The sequence below is a fragment of the Aulonocara stuartgranti genome (assembly GCF_965226115.1).
Source record: "Aulonocara stuartgranti genome assembly, chromosome: 19".
NCBI lineage: Eukaryota > Metazoa > Chordata > Actinopteri > Cichliformes > Cichlidae > Aulonocara > Aulonocara stuartgranti.
Window position 1 is genome coordinate 22,415,990 of NC_138955.1, and position 12,099 is coordinate 22,428,088.

Genomic DNA, 12,099 nt, shown 5'->3' on the forward strand with positions numbered 1-12,099 from the left:
TGTACCTGCACATGTGATGTGACAATAAAAGTGATTTGATTTGATTTTGATATTCTTTAAGTCAGATGAGCAGGTCTGTCTTACCAGAGCAGTTCACCTTCCCAGCTACTGGTGAATCAACCTTCCATTCAGGTTCAGAGCAGTTGAAAAGTTGGCAGTGTTCCTGGATGTGTTGCTAAAGCAACCAAACAAACTGTCTCGCTCTCAGTGATGCTATATGGCCACAGTCCAGAAGAATGTGTAGCCAGTGGCATCACAAGCATAACCATTGGTCTCGTTCTTTATGTGAGCGGTTGTGTTCTTAAACTGCCACCAGTAGTTGTTGAAAACCCATGGGTGTGGTTTGCTCTGTTCCAGTGCGCTCCCTGTCATCCCACTCAGGGTCCACAGGCTCAAGAAGATGCACAGCACATTCCCAGCCATTCTGATGAGTACCTGTGGCTCAGTTGGTTTCTTCACCGGATTGAGACGAGGGGCCCTGGAGGCTTTCCCCACCCTTTGTTCCCGGTCTTCCTGCCACTTACTCCGAGCTGGCCTGGATGTGTGTCACCTTCTTGCAGTGCGCTTGATGTATCCAAGTGTTCCTTCCAGCAATCTTCACTGCTGTGGTCGTTGTCAGCAGCACCCGATAGGGACCTTTCCATCATGGACTGGACCAGCACTTCCTCTCCATGGCCTTATCAACATCCAATCTCCAGACTTCAGACTCTGCTCCTGCAGAGAAACAGAATCATCTGGCAGATCATTTGTTCTCATGATTTCTTTACTTTTAAACATTTTCAAGCATCTAATCTGCTAATATGCTCTCTCTTCTGCTTTTCTATCATCACTACAGAAGACTAGAACTCTAAATGCTCTAACATGTATAATCTCAAAGAGTCAGACCATTCTCTGCTGGAGTAATCCTCATGTACTTATTCTATACAGTCTAACCATGTCCTGCCTGTCTTCCTAAATCTTAACTTTACTGTTCCATTAGTTCTCTCTGCCTGCAAAAAGTTTTTTTTTTAAAAGAGTATTTAATAGGAGGACCAGGCTTCTACCTTTCTACCTTTAAAACCCGCCACCAGCCAAATGGCTGGTAGGCTTTTAGCTAAGCTTTAGCTTCAGCCAAGTGGAAGCTAAATTGGCTAGTCATTCATATGTATATTAGGTTGTTACCTGGGAATTCTGGAGGGAGGGGAGTGGGGGTGTGTGATTGAGGGCGTGGGGGAGCTGCTAAAAGCTGTGCACAGTCACCAACTTGGAGTGTTTCAGTTTGCCGTCTTAGGGAGGACATTTTTACAAATAATAATAAAAAGTGAGTGAGTACATTCCAACATTTTCAGCAATCACTCACAATCCTGGCACTGCCATGGTATCTGTAGTCTGCATTTACCTTGGCTTGGCTTCCTGATCAATTGTCCACTACCAAAAGGAAGCAAAGCCCTGTGATCACACCCTGTTTTGTTGTAAAGGATGACAGGGCTTGATCAGTCATCCATTGTGGCATCAATGTGATCACACCTTGTTTTGTTGTAAAGGGTGACAGGGCTTGATCAGTCGTCCATTGTGGCATCAATGTGATCACACCTTGTTTTGTTGTAAAGGGTGACAGGGCTTGATCAGTCGTCCATTGTGGCATCAATGTGATCACACCCTTTTCCCATCAAAGACTCGGTGCAGTTTCCTGCAGTATATTGCAAGTAAACCGGACAAGTTTGGGATCAAGTTTTGGGTGGCCTGCGACCTAAAATCCAAGTACATTTGCAATGTCTTCCCATATCTTGGCAAGGACCCCAATCGTCCCACTGGGGAGAGACTTTCTGAAAATGTAGTAATGAGGCTGATGGAACCATTCCTAGACAAGGGCAGAAATGTTACCACGGACAATTTCTTCACATCGCTTTCACTTGTGCAAAAACTTCTTGGACGGAAAACCACCATCCTCAGCACAGTCAACAAGATTCGCAGGGAAATTCCTCAATCCACTAGACAGACAGATCGCAGTGAATTCACCACTCAGGTATGTTGCAGGTCTTTTGTGGTTCTATGTTTATGTGTTTCATTGTGTGTAAAAGGGCTATGGAAATAACAATTTATCTTATTTCTTAGGTGTTTTCAACCTCTGCTGCCACGTTGACGGCGTATGCGGCCAAACGGAAGAAGACAGTCTATAGCAGCATGCACAGCGTGGTTCAGACTGATAACACTACCAAAAGGAAGCCAAACACTGTCACCCTTTACAACAAAACAAAGTGTGGCGTGGATGTGATGGACCAGATGGTTCGGGAGTACACTGTCCGCAAAGGAACACGGCGCTGGCCAGTTGCCGTGTTTTATAACATGATTGACATGGCAGCACTGAATGCACATGTGCTGTATCAAGCATGCACCGGGACGAAGGAAAGACGGGTGGACTTCCTGGTGGAGCTTGCAAGAGAGTTGGCTCACTCTCATGTAGCTGCGAAGAAGGCAAGAAAACAACAGTTGCTTCGGACACAACCCTCCACACCGAGCCCTGGAAAAAGAGCCATGTGTCAGGTCAAACACAATTGCAAGAACAATCATGCCACTGTGCGATGTGTTCACTGCAACAGATACACATGTGGTAAATGCAGACTACAGATACCATGGCAGTGCCAGGATTGTGAGTGATTGCTGAAAATGTTGGAATGTACTCACTCACTTTTTATTATTATTTGTAAAAATGTGTACAAATGGTTGGTTTTTTGTACTGTTTTTATCAATAAATCTCAGCAACAAAGGACATACACCCATGTGTGTTGATTTCTCCCTAAGATGGCAAACTGAAACACTCCAAGTTGGTGACTTTTGGAGATTTATTTCCCTGGATGATTGAGAATGCATCAAACTGAAACACTCCAAGTTGGTGACTGTGCACAGCTTTTAGCAGCTCCCCCACCCCCTCAATCACACCCCCCCACTCCCCTCCCTCCAGAATTCCCAGGTAACAACCCAATTTACATATGAATGACTAGCCAATTTAGCTTCCACTTGGCTGAAGCTAAAGCCTAGCTAAAAGCCATTTGGCAACTCTCCGGGTTTTATAGGTAGAAAAGCCAAATGGCTGGGCTCTGGGCCTTCCTAGTGTAAATGAGTTGTAATCAGTTTTTTAGCAGACCATCTATTTATAACCAGATGGCAAAATATCACTTTCTTATCAGTATAATAATGCAGTGAGAAAATAAATCCAAATAATTTATGCTTACAAGTAGAATTTGTATCATGTGCGACACTCAGTGTGTCTGACTTCACTTCAAGCTTTGGTGATCGCTTTATTTCTGCCAGTTATAGAAACCAAATATGTCAGCTTTGGTACTCAATTATATAAAAATAATGATACATGTCTTAGTATTTTCAGATAACATAAATAGAATAATAAAATATAAACAAAATAATAAAAATAACCAGAACACAACTTTAAAATGCTTTTCATTATTAGGGCTTTATTTAAAGTTGCACAATTTGACAGTGTTCATGTGTTTTGTAATAAAACACCACAGCATTACCAGCACTCACATTTCAGCCAAGCTTTACTGAAGCATGGCGCTGATACTATTGCAACTGTTTCCAATTGGCAGCAGTAAATATGTCATTTATTACTATTTTTTTTCTTTCTGATTATCATAATTTCCTGGTCTCAGATGAGAGCAGCCACCAATCCTCCAACAGCCCCTCCAACAGTACCCACGGCTGCGGTGGCGGCCCCAGACAGACCTGCCATACCTGCAGAGAGAAAACAGGCTTCAGAACACCAGACAGCTGATCGAGCAGTTAGATGAAGTAACTGAGCTGCAGAGGAGAGGGGGAGGCTTTATCCTACGACGGAGTATTAGAGCCACAAGAAAAAAGTTGTTGATATGGACATTACTGTTTGAACACAAACTGCCACATGCGCTATATCCGCTAAAGAAAATTCCTTATTTAGATGAGTTAGTGAAACAAACTGATCAGCCGTCTTGTGATACAACATTCATCCTCTTTATTGCACGAGGATGTAACCATCGATAACCTCGCATCTGTCCATTACCAGCTTTTTGTACAACCTAACACTTATCACCACACTGTGTTTATGAGCTTAAAGAAAAATCATTTCTTTCTTTCTTACTAAAACCGATTCTGAAGCACAATTTCACAAACTCTGATGACATACAGTAGCAACCGTGGGAGCTTTTCTTCAGACACTTGTAATCTCCACATTTCGACTTTATTCTCAAAATGATTGATAATATTTTTTCTTTACGTGGACCTAATAGTCCGTCGTATTATCCTCACTGCAGCACAGTCACATGTTATTGTTTCTGGGATCTTTCAGGTTTATAATAAAGGTTTTTGAGTAATCACTGGTAAAATATTTATTTATTTATTTTTACCTGCTGACTGCAAAACAGCCACTGCACTTCCTGCTGCCACTCCTCCTCCATTGGCCACAGCAGCTGCAGACATCATGCTTGCAGCGTAGGAGCCTGCAGCTATACCAACTGAGGTGAAACCTGCAGCCCCCAGGACAATAGGAGCAGAGACCACTGCTCCACCTGACAACAGGAAGAAACACCTGGTTACTGATCATCAGGATGTTTTAAAATGAATACATGTATGATATGTGTGACTTCACCTATGAGTGTTAGATGTAAAAATACATCAATAAACAAAGAGGTTTGTTACCTGCTCCGATTGCGATCGCTAAGCCTGTCACTGAAACATAAGAAAGAAAGGGAAAAAAAAAACATCTTACCAAAGCTCAGCCTGAACTATTTAGACATTTTCAGTGATGCTACAATCATGAACTTATATGATGTAGAGATGATTTGAAAAAGGCAGCTGTACTCACACAGACCCATTGTTGCACTCAGGATCAGGAGCCTAAGCCTGGACTGTGTTGGACGACTGGACTTATATAGGAGTGTGAGGATCAGCTGTTTTCCCGGAAAATGAAACTCTTAGAATGGGCGTCACTGGGTCTGTGATGTAAATAAACTTTCTTTAGTCATCATGGAACAAGTGATTGTGAGGTTGGATCTCAGGGGTTTGACATATTTACTCATTTATTTAATGCCATCTTTATTACGGATTTTACACATGGATTATTTCAAGGGTTTTTCTTTCTGTTTTAATCCTTATGTTAAATCACTTGCTTAATATGAAAACAAACAAGAACAACCTTATCACAGGGAGCATATATAAACGTTACTTGGGTCACTGAAAATGTTTCTGTATTATGTGTGGGAGCAAAAAAGATCACTGGCAGATCTGTAAGGACGGCAGATATACTGCACTTCTTTAAACCTCTGACCTTCCTCAGAGAAAATAAATTACACATTTAAAATAATTAGAGGCCAAAAAGTTCTTCCTCAGGTGGAGACAGACACCAACATGCATCCAAGCACATTTTTGAAAGTGCTGGATTTTTAATGTCACAACTGGAACATTTCATGGAGACCAGAACAGAAACGTCTTTATTGCCTTACAAGAAATGTCTTAGGTGACCTGATTTAAACAAGCACTTTGGTTGTTGTGTATTTATTTTGTTGCACAAAAGTTTCAGTTCATAAGAAATGGTTCTTGTAGTTGTTCAAAGATTGTCACACCACTGCAATGACGACAGCATTAAACCTCGCCCATACTGCAAACATACCCATGACATACCGGCATAGTTTACATTCAGGTAAGTGATGATTGAAGGAACAGGACTTTGTCTTTCTCTTTCTCCTTTCAAAACAAGTTGTGTGCATTTATTTTCTCATGATAGCAAAGCTCGGCATTCCTCATGACATTAATGTGAATCAACACAGTTTAAGCTTAAAAAATGTCAACCTTAATATAAATGATGGTTTATAGGCTTTAAGTCTGTCTCATGGAGCTCTAACATCCTCATCTACAGACTTATAAACAAAAGGGTGTAAAAGTTGTGTGTTGGAACACATTTTGATTCAATATCCTTGTGAGCATTATTTAAAAGGTACTGCAGTGTAGAAAGTAGTGCTGTTATAAAAATGTGGAGAAGAAGCCAATCAACAATCATGACTATAACACTTAAAGGTTTAAGTCTTTGCTACAGAGAAACTGCAAGTGTTTTTATGTAACAACCCCCCCTGTTTTAGGGCAAGCTCAGACCATGCAAGGATTAGAGAAACTGCAAATAAAACAAAATGAAAACAAAGAGCTTCATCACTGACTTTATTACTTTCTATAGATTTCTCTATTATTATCCTAAAGCTCATACAATTAGAAAATGGCTGGAAGGGCTGCCATGAGAAGCCTGTTATCTTTCAAAAGAACAAGGCAGCAGCTTTGCAAAGATTCATCTAAACAAACCACAAAACTTGTCATTCGGACAGGTGACCCCGCAGTGGTCTTTTTGTCACAGAACAGTTCATGGAGGACAGGAACTTTATTGCCTTAGGTGTTGCTTCTTAATGCTCTTTTTTAACATTAAAAAGCTTTTATGAATATTTGACATGTATTTATGTTTTTTAATGCTCATATTTATTTATTATTTTTTTTTATCATACTTGTTCTATTTAAACAAGTTCTGTGCATTGAATTTGTCAGGGCAGGTTAGTTTGAATGACCCGTTTTACCTTTTGTTATATGTTCTGTTTGCTTAGGAGGAAATCCCTTCTTGGGATGGGCTGGGAGGTCAGTTCCTTCATCATGATTATGCAAATTCTCATGACCATTGATCAGCAACCATTGATCAAAGCCCACTGATTGATCATTGGCCATGAATACCATTGACAGAGAGTTGGGGAATGGCTGTAATCACAGTATTGTAAGATGGTGAAAGATGTACTCTTAGGCCCTCGTAGGAATTTGCCTTTAGGGCCTTTTCTTTCTTACTTCAAAACAAGTTCTGTACTTTTAATTATTAAGGCAGGTTAGTTTGAGTGACCTGTTTTTTCTTTTGTTGTATGTTCTGTTTGCTTAAGAGGAAATTCCTTCTTGCATTCTGTCAGTCTGCCCCAGCACAGCTGTGGCTACAACTGTGGCTTGCCTCCACCAGTGTGTGAATGTGAGAGTGAATGAATAGTGGAATTGTAAAGCGCTTTGAGGGCCCCAAAAAGCGCTATATAAATGCAATCCATTATTATTATTATTATTAAGAGCAGTGGGTTGGGTGATCTCAACTATGTGTAACGTGACTGTGAAATATGAAGATTAAACCATTGAATAACGTATACTGGCCTACAAATGTTTCCTCCTGTGACAAATCTCAATATCCTGAATGAAAATGTATTCTTATATGTAAATGTCAAAGACTGAGATTAAATCATGATTTGAGAATTACAAAAATGTTTGATAACCTTTGTTGCTGATTTTTACTCATGATTTTGAAATAAAATATAATTGTAGAGGATAAAGATGTTTTATCTGGTCCAATGACTGCATGCTCCTGTTGTCTTTACAAATTTAATGTGAAAATAAAAACACATGCAAATTAAAGTCCAGAGCTTAACCTGACTGAAATGCTGTGGTGTGTGGGTCATCGGGACTGCGTGAGACAAAAACAGTATCCTGTAACTCAGCCAGGGTTGCTCTCATGGTCAGTAAGACAACACGTTATTTGGTAAAGGTTAGAAAATAGGGAAAAATCGTTAGTGCTGAGAGGCTGGGACTAGTTTGGGGCACCAATGAAGGGATAGTTTAGTGCAAACTATAATTTCTCCCCATCAGTTTTAACCAGTTACACCAGTATACACATTCACATATAAAACTTTGTATACTGCTGAGCCAGGTTACTCTCTCTTGGGAAAACTGGCTGCAGGTAACTGCCTGTGGTTTTCTGAACAAAAGAGATCTGTCAGTGTTCCTGGGTCATTGTCCCAGTGTTTTTCAGTTTTGGACTTTGTCACTGTTTCCTGTTTTATTATGTTAGCTCCGACCTGTGTGCGTTATCTTTTGTTCCACTTCCTGTGTTATTACTTAGATTTAGTTCAGCTGTGTGTATCACCTTGTTCTTATCACCATTACCCAGTTTAATTTAAACCCTCTGTTTCTCAGTTTATTGTCATTGTTGATTCTGCATGTGTGTTTCTGGTTCAGTTCAGCACATGAGCCTGACAGGACTCATGTACATGCTCATCTTTAATCATTAAATGCCTTATAAATCATTCAATGCCTTACAGATACTGAAGGACCCGTCCCATCCTGGCAACAAACTGTTCCAACTTCTGCAATCTGGTAGAAGGTTCCGCATCTTCCGGGCAAGGACAGAGAGACTCAAGAGGAGCTTCTATCCCCAAGCCACCCGTGCCCTAAACACACACACCCGCCCTCTCACATCATCTATAATTGACTGAGACAGGACTCTTCCAGACACTAAACCAAGGCACAATGTACATTTCAATTCCTTTAATTTTAAATATGTTTATATTGTCTATCCTGTAAAATAGTCAGATGTCTATTCATATTAATGTACAGAATTCACCTGCTTGCTGCTGCTAATGCATATTCACCCAATGTAAATACCACTATATATATATATATATATATATATATATATACACACACACACGTATACACACACATATACATACACACACATATACATACACATACACTTGTATAACTATGCATGTGACAAATAAAGAACCTTGAACCTTGAAGCCTTGAACCTTGAACAAATACATTTATCAAAAGAAGAAATGTTTTGGCTTTGAGTTCTCAAGGTGAATAAATAAACACGCTAACAGTTGCTGTAATCATGATGATGATAATCTGTGAGGTGACATTAAAAGCTGACCAGCAGCTGTTGGTTGTCCCAAAATCTAGGCTAAAACGTAGAGGAGAACGAGCCTTTTCGATTATGGCCCCCAAACTTTGGAATATGCTGCCTTTAAATATTAGACAGGCATCTTCGTTTCCTGTTTTTAAGTCGCTTTTGAAAACACCTTTTGTCGATAGCATCTAGACTGGTGTGAGTTGATATGTTCATTATGTATATTATTATGCTTCAATGTGAGTGTCAGTGGTTTTATCTTGTGTTTTACCCTTTTGTTTCTGTACAAAATATCACTTTCTGATTTGGATTTTTTGGATAAAATGGCTTCCTTTTAACTGTAAACTAAAAGAGATAAACTAAACACATAACACATGGCAGTTATGTTCATTTCTGACTGCACTCTTAAACCTGCCTCATCAGTCGTCCATCTGTAAGAACTTGTGTTGTCCTTGTTATATATAAGTTTAACAGTACAGTTAGTATTACAAACGGCTAAAAAACAATATTATTGCTGAGATCACCTGGAATTTAAATCTTTTTATTAATGTAATACTTAAGCCTTTCATGCATGAATTATGACAACTTCAATCAGGATTTTTTTCTTAAGTATTTTTATTCGTCTTTAGGCATAAAAAGATGGGTAAAGCAAATATACGAGTTCTTCATGATTTTCAGCTGATGAAACTCGCCAGCCATCCCACTGCTGCTCCAGCACCAGCTACAGCAGCACCAGCAGTAGCTGACAGACCAGCTGCACCTGCAGCACCATGACACAAAGAAGCTGAGAAATACTTATACTTTGTGCCTATATAACTTCAGTCCTGCTGATATCACAGTGTACTGAATCATTATCATCGTCATTATTCACAGTTATCGTTATCATTAATGATACAATTGATGATGTCATTGTTATATTTATTATCATAATGATACAATATAGTGTCATTATCTAATCTAAAATTGTGATATTTTCATGAAAATTGTCTTTTTGCTTGTTGTTGCAAGTTAAAATCCGAATAAAACGTCTAATTATTTATTTACCTGCTGACTGCAAAGCAGCCACCACACTTCCAGCTGCCACTCCTCCTCCGTTAGCAACTGCAGCAGACGACATCATGCCTGCAGCGTAGGAGCCTGCAGCTATTCCTGCTGAGGTGAAACCAGCAGCTCCCAGAAGAGCAGGAGCAGCGACTACGGCACCTACTGCAGGAGAAGAAGACATGGATCAGACATGGATCGGGCTTTGATTCAAATGAGTTAAAATTGAATAAAGTGCTTACCTGCTCCTGCAGCACTGCACACAGCTGTCACTACAACACAACATAAGAACACACATTAACATTCCATAATTTTTTTAAATCAAAGACGATCCATGCACAGCAACTCAAATGACTCACCGGGGTCCATGTCTTTATCTGCTCTGCGTCTGCTCTGAAATGGGCTGATTTTTATAGCAAGAAAGGTTTCCTTTCCTCGGAAACAAAACTTTATGTTCAGAGCTGAAAAAAAGAGGGCGACAGAGAGCCACACAAACTGGAGAGTCATTTCTCTTTACTTTTTGTGTTTCTTATCTTTGCTTATATTGGTAAATGCCGTGGTGTTAGTAGGATTTATGAAGTGGTCACATGTATAAAATAAAGAAACCAGTGTCTTTGTGGCTGTAGCTTCTGAAAGAAATGTTCTTTATAGCATAAAATAAAATAAATAATTTTTGATTTCGTTCATGAGAAATTTGCATCAGATTAAACGCCAGTGTGTCATTCACAACAGTTTAAATGTCGGAAATTAGTTTTTGGCAGACCATCAATTTATAACCAGATGGTAATATGTCACTTTGTTAGCAGTGCATAATAATGCACTGATAAAACAAAATCCAAACAATTTGTGCTTACAAGTAGAATTTGTATCATGTGCGACACTCGAGTGTGTCCGACTTTGTGTTTTCACTTCAAGCTTTGGTGATCGCTTTATTTCTATAGCAAGTATAACAAGTATGTCAGCCCTGGGACTCAGTTACTCAGCAACTGTTGTTGTGATTTAGTGCTGTATAAATAAAATTAAAATGAATTGAATCATTATTCACAGTTATTGTTATCATTAATTAGATCATTGATTATGTCATTGTTATATGTACTATTATAATGATAGAGCATAGTGTCATTATCTAATCTAAGATTATGATGTTTTCATGAACTTTTTCTTTGTTACAAGTTAAAATCCTAATGAAACATCTAAGTATTAACTTACCTGCTGACTGCAAAACAGCCACCACACGTCCAGCTGCCACTGCTCCTGTCACGGTTTGCTGGGGCAAGCCGTGTGGAATATGAAATAGGACCCAAAATGCGGCAGCTCTGGTGCAGATGAGTGTTTATTTACAGGGGTGTGAGTACAAACAGCGGTGGCGACAAAACATGAAACCGGAAACCTAAACTGGGTAAACTAATAAGACAAACCAGAATGAGGATGCAGGGAGGTCCGGAGAAATACATACAGGGAGAGCGAGGGGAAACAACACAGACGAAACAGCGATTACCAAGACAGAAAATACAACTTAAATACAATCAGAGAACACAGGGAGATTACACACAGGTGGGAGACACAGCTGGGAGTGATTAACATGACGAGACCAGGGAGGCAAACTGAAAACACTCACATAAGACGCAGACCTTCACAATAAAACAGGAACACACGGGGGGGAACAGGGTAAACACCAATTAGAGAACAGAACCAAAATCGCGAAGAGAAAACACAAAACGCTGGGTCAAAAGGACCCAGGATCATGACAGCTCCTCTGTCCTGCGTCTGCTCTGAAATGGGCTGATTTTTATAGCAAGCAAGGTTTCCTTTCCTCAGTAACAAAACCTTATGAAACAGAGGGTTTAAATTAAACTGGGTAATGGTGATAAGAACAAGGTGATACACACAGCTGAACTAAATCTAAGTAATAACACAGGAAGTGGAACAAAAGATAACGCACACAGGTCGGAGCTAACATAATAAAACAGGAAACAGTGACAAAGTCCAAAACTGAAAAACACTGGGACAATGACCCAGGAACACTGACAGATCTCTTTTGTTCAGAAAACCACAGGCAGTTACCTGCAGCCAGTTTTCCCAAGAGAGAGTAACCTGGCTCAGCAGTATACAAAGTTTTATATGTGAATGTGTATACTGGTGTAACTGGTTAAAACTGATGGGGAGAAATTATAGTTTGCACTAAACTATCCCTTCATTGGTGCCCCAAACTAGTCCCAGCCTCTCAGCACTAACGATTTTTCCCTATTTTCTAGCCTTTACCAAATAACGTGTTGTCTTACTGACCATGAGAGCAACCCTGGCTGAGTTACAGGATACTGTTTTTGTCTCACGCA

At 39.8% G+C, this 12,099-nt stretch overlaps 4 protein-coding genes and 1 long non-coding RNA gene across 8 annotated transcripts in view; 2 read left to right on the plus strand and 3 right to left on the minus strand.

Annotated features, from left to right (window-relative positions):
* The window catches only part of LOC309695172 (transcription factor 7-like 1-B), a 72,361-nt gene that overhangs the window by 39,934 nt on the left and 20,328 nt on the right, over positions 1–12,099 (minus strand). The gene's annotated exons all lie outside the window — the stretch shown is intronic.
* LOC309695196 overlaps positions 1–12,099 on the plus strand; it is a 71,016-nt gene that overhangs the window by 12,754 nt on the left and 46,163 nt on the right. The gene's annotated exons all lie outside the window — the stretch shown is intronic.
* LOC309696192 (uncharacterized protein) lies at positions 1,542–2,913 on the plus strand. Of its 2 annotated transcripts, none has more exons than XM_082517349.1 (3): positions 1,542–2,005; positions 2,095–2,629; positions 2,782–2,913. In XM_082517349.1, exons 1-3 carry the CDS (start codon positions 1,820–1,822, stop codon positions 2,856–2,858), a joined length of 798 nt encoding a protein of 265 aa, XP_082373475.1. In that variant the 5' UTR covers positions 1,542–1,819; the 3' UTR covers positions 2,859–2,913. The 2 variants fall into 2 exon arrangements, with proteins under 2 accessions (XP_082373475.1, XP_082373476.1); XM_082517350.1 differs by having other exon boundaries at positions 1,544–2,005; positions 2,740–2,913.
* LOC309695186 (interferon alpha-inducible protein 27-like protein 2A) lies at positions 3,459–4,916 on the minus strand. Its single transcript, XM_082515689.1, has 4 exons — positions 4,835–4,916; positions 4,669–4,698; positions 4,377–4,538; positions 3,459–3,729 (listed from the first exon to the last, which is right to left on the minus strand). The coding sequence occupies exons 1-4, from the start codon at positions 4,842–4,844 to the stop codon at positions 3,644–3,646; spliced, it is 288 nt and encodes a 95-aa protein (XP_082371815.1). The 5' UTR covers positions 4,845–4,916; the 3' UTR covers positions 3,459–3,643.
* LOC309695182 (uncharacterized protein) lies at positions 9,363–11,225 on the minus strand. 2 transcript variants are annotated; one of them, XM_082515683.1, is made up of 5 exons: positions 10,973–11,225; positions 10,123–10,224; positions 10,006–10,035; positions 9,767–9,928; positions 9,363–9,506 (listed from the first exon to the last, which is right to left on the minus strand). In XM_082515683.1, exons 2-5 carry the CDS (start codon positions 10,130–10,132, stop codon positions 9,397–9,399), a joined length of 312 nt encoding a protein of 103 aa, XP_082371809.1. In that variant the 5' UTR covers positions 10,133–10,224; positions 10,973–11,225; the 3' UTR covers positions 9,363–9,396. The 2 variants fall into 2 exon arrangements, with proteins under 2 accessions (XP_082371809.1, XP_082371810.1); XM_082515684.1 differs by having other exon boundaries at positions 9,365–9,482; positions 10,973–11,223.

Bases quoted from the DNA above. Each gene is read 5' to 3' on its own strand.
- LOC309696192 (XM_082517349.1), top strand. From the start codon at position 1,820: ATGAGGCTGATGGAACCATTCCTAGACAAGGGCAGAAATGTTACCACG. The intron at 2,006-2,094 runs GTATGTTGCAGG...CTTATTTCTTAG, and splicing joins GCAGTGAATTCACCACTCAG to GTGTTTTCAACCTCTGCTGC. The intron at 2,630-2,781 runs GTGAGTGATTGC...TTTCTCCCTAAG, and splicing joins ACCATGGCAGTGCCAGGATT to ATGGCAAACTGAAACACTCC.
- LOC309695186 (XM_082515689.1), bottom strand. The intron at 4,539-4,668 runs GTAACAAACCTC...TCCTGTTGTCAG, and splicing joins AGCGATCGCAATCGGAGCAG to GTGGAGCAGTGGTCTCTGCT. The intron at 3,730-4,376 runs GTAAAAATAAAT...TTCTCTCTGCAG, and splicing joins GGCTGTTTTGCAGTCAGCAG to GTATGGCAGGTCTGTCTGGG.
- LOC309695182 (XM_082515683.1), bottom strand. The intron at 9,929-10,005 runs GTAAGCACTTTA...CTTCTCCTGCAG, and splicing joins GTGCAGTGCTGCAGGAGCAG to TAGGTGCCGTAGTCGCTGCT. The intron at 9,507-9,766 runs GTAAATAAATAA...AGTATTTCTCAG, and splicing joins GGCTGCTTTGCAGTCAGCAG to CTTCTTTGTGTCATGGTGCT.